A 2,691-nucleotide genomic window follows, 5' to 3' on the forward strand; every position below is an offset into this window, starting at 1 on the left:
CAAGACTTCCACAACAACATTGCAGAATGAACAATAGGAGGGGTGCACATGAACTCTCTATATCCACTGGCTTTCAAAACCATAGTAGCAGAACACATCGTCTGCTCTGTACCAAGCACTCCCCAAGCGTTTCATTCCTCGAGTACACTGCCCTTGGCCCACACGCACTCTGGCTGTTAGTAGTCCCAGGTGTAAAGACACTCGCTACTTAAAGTGCCTATTTTAAGCGGCAAACACCCCACCTCGTTCTCTCTCCCTTCCTTTCGGCACTTCTTCACAGCAGAGTCTTCAGAGAGAAACATATACGCCATTATCTCTGTGCCGACACCTTGCAGGCTCCGTCTATACTGGGGTTAGCACCGCAACAGCACGTGGTGGTGCAGCAGCCTCCATCACGTCCAGAGAACCATAGCTGTGAAACAGTGGGGGAGAGAGAGAGAGAAGGAGGAGAGGGCACAGGAGACGGAAAGAAAGAAGGAAAGCGAGAGAGAGAGAAAAAAAAAAACAGCTTTTCTGGGCAGGCAGAAATCGGGACACCCGCTTGTGAATCTGAGGGGCCTTTAATTAGAGCTGAGCGTGACTAAACTGTGATTAAAGGCTTAAACAGTGAGGGGTGATAAGGGGGAGGAAGCATGGGAAGGGAAGGGATGGTGAGGGGGGGGGTTGGAGTGGGATGGGGGGGGGGGGGGGGGGGGGGCGGAACCTTCCGGCGAAAGCCTTTGAAGTTTCCGTTGGTTACAGTTTTTCTCAGCGTATTATTTTTCCTACCGCTGCACTGTTGGGGACACTATGAAAAAAACCCCACCATTCCCGGCATGGAGGATGTGCCCCACAGGCCCCGGTCTGGCCTAGGCACCCATTCTGGCTGCTCCATCTTGGGAGAATGTCAGGTCCCCTGGTCGCCCTTTAAGCGATTAACACGGTCAGAATAGATGTGCTTTCCTTGGTTTTAATTGATTCCCTGTTCCTTCCCCTGCAGTAAGTGAATTTGCTCTTATCCATGCTGAGCAAAAGCAAGGTTATACGTCTGGCATACAAAGACAAGGTCTAAAACAATTGCTTGGATTGTGCTTTGCGGTGCGCTTTGAGACCGCTGCAGCTCCGCCTCCACACAGAACTATGCCTTGGGATCTGTTTTATGATCGCTAACACAGATGCTACTGCAGATCCGGCGGGAGATTTCATATGAACCTAATTTACTCTGAAGTGAATTCATCGCACGTTTTAATTTGTCTTATTTGTTGATCGTTTTTCCTTGTGTGTACGGCAGTTTGGCAAAGGTAGACTCAATGAGGGACAAATGACTTCAAAAACAACTTCCTGTTTGTCTGCCTGTTCTGTTTTGTCAATCACCAATGAGCAAACGGACTACTGACTATCTTATCAAACTTAATATATGCAGATAACTCTTGAGAAAACAAGCATTGACTTGAACTAATTAATTAAACAAATCTTCCAATTCAAAATTACTGTTTGGAAATGTAATTTCAGAGCTCCGATTTGCCCGACATTACATTAGTATCAACATCAAACATGGCGGCATTCATCGTGGGATGGGAATTAAATTATTATCAACGCTTTTGTTGAAGTTTAACACATAATGTGATCTGTATATTATGCAATTTTTGTTTGTATCATTAATATTTTGCTCAGATTACGGCAATACGGGGAACTTTTTACAGATTAAATTAGCTAAATAGTGTTCGACTCCTCTCTTCTTCATAGGTTATCAAAAGAATCATGAGTTGCTGCTGCATACACTTTTTGTATTCAGCAATGAGTCACAATATGCGGTAAATGTTTAAATGTTTGTCCTCCTCTGACGCCCCTGTGAAAAGGACCTCGATGTGCAGCCTTCAAAAACCCGACCTTTGTCTATAGCGCAAGCACTGTGCTAAATATACTCGTTGTTGTCGTGCCGTCCCAGGGGAAGCACTGCGCCCCCACTGGCCTGGAGATGTACTACACCGAGCAGCAGCAGAGAGAGCAGTCGGGCCCGGAGGAGCGCGGCACCATCGGCGCCGGCTTCTACGCGGCCCTCAGCCACCTCAACAAGGTCAAGAGGACCAGGCCCGAGATGGTGTCGCCATGGCTACCCGTCATCGGAACCCTGAAGGAGGGGGGAGGGCCTGCCAGGGAGAGCATGGAGGAGCCCCTGGAGGGGGAGTTGGGAGGAAAGGAGTGAAGGTGTGGAGGAGAGAACGGGATCTTGTCACGGAGAGACGAGGCCTTGTGGTGGGCGGGTGTTGACAAGTGACAGGTTAGCGTGTACAGTGTGTGCATGCGCAGCCGTGTGCGTCAGAACGTGCTTCTGGGTGCGTGTGTATGTGCCTGTGTTTGTGTGTGTGTGTGTGTGTGTGTGTGTGTGTGTGTGTGTGTGTGTGTGTGTGTGTGTGTGTGTGTGTGTGTGTGTGTGTGTGTGTGTGTGTGTGTGTGTGTGTGTGTGTGTGTGTGTGTGTGTGTGTGTGTGTGTGTGTACACTCGATGTGTACTTGTGTGTATGCTCAGTGGAAACGTATCAAGAGGGAGCTGGAGGTGTGAGCGAGAGAAAGTGTGAACACTGAGAATGAGTGAAGCTTCAGTGAGTCTTCTTCTGCTTGGTTTCTCACCCCCCCCCCCCCCCCCCCACCCCCCGAGGTTTATTTTGTTAATGAGTGCAAAAAGAAGCGACGTCCTTTTGAATCACCTTTT

The 2,691-nt window shown here is 48.8% G+C and overlaps 1 protein-coding gene across 1 annotated transcript in view; it reads left to right on the forward strand.

The window, feature by feature from the left end:
• caly (calcyon neuron-specific vesicular protein) overlaps positions 1 to 2,185 on the forward strand; it is a 6,474-nt gene extending 4,289 nt beyond the window's left edge. Inside the window, exon 5 of the mRNA XM_056587289.1 lies at positions 1,928 to 2,185. Within this exon, the coding sequence (XP_056443264.1) occupies positions 1,928 to 2,185 (258 nt within the window). The remainder of the gene's footprint in view (positions 1 to 1,927) is intronic.
• Positions 2,186 to 2,691: the final 506 nt, after the last annotated feature.

The sequence above is a fragment of the Gadus chalcogrammus genome, chromosome 3 (genome assembly GCF_026213295.1).
Source record: "Gadus chalcogrammus isolate NIFS_2021 chromosome 3, NIFS_Gcha_1.0, whole genome shotgun sequence".
NCBI lineage: Eukaryota > Metazoa > Chordata > Actinopteri > Gadiformes > Gadidae > Gadus > Gadus chalcogrammus.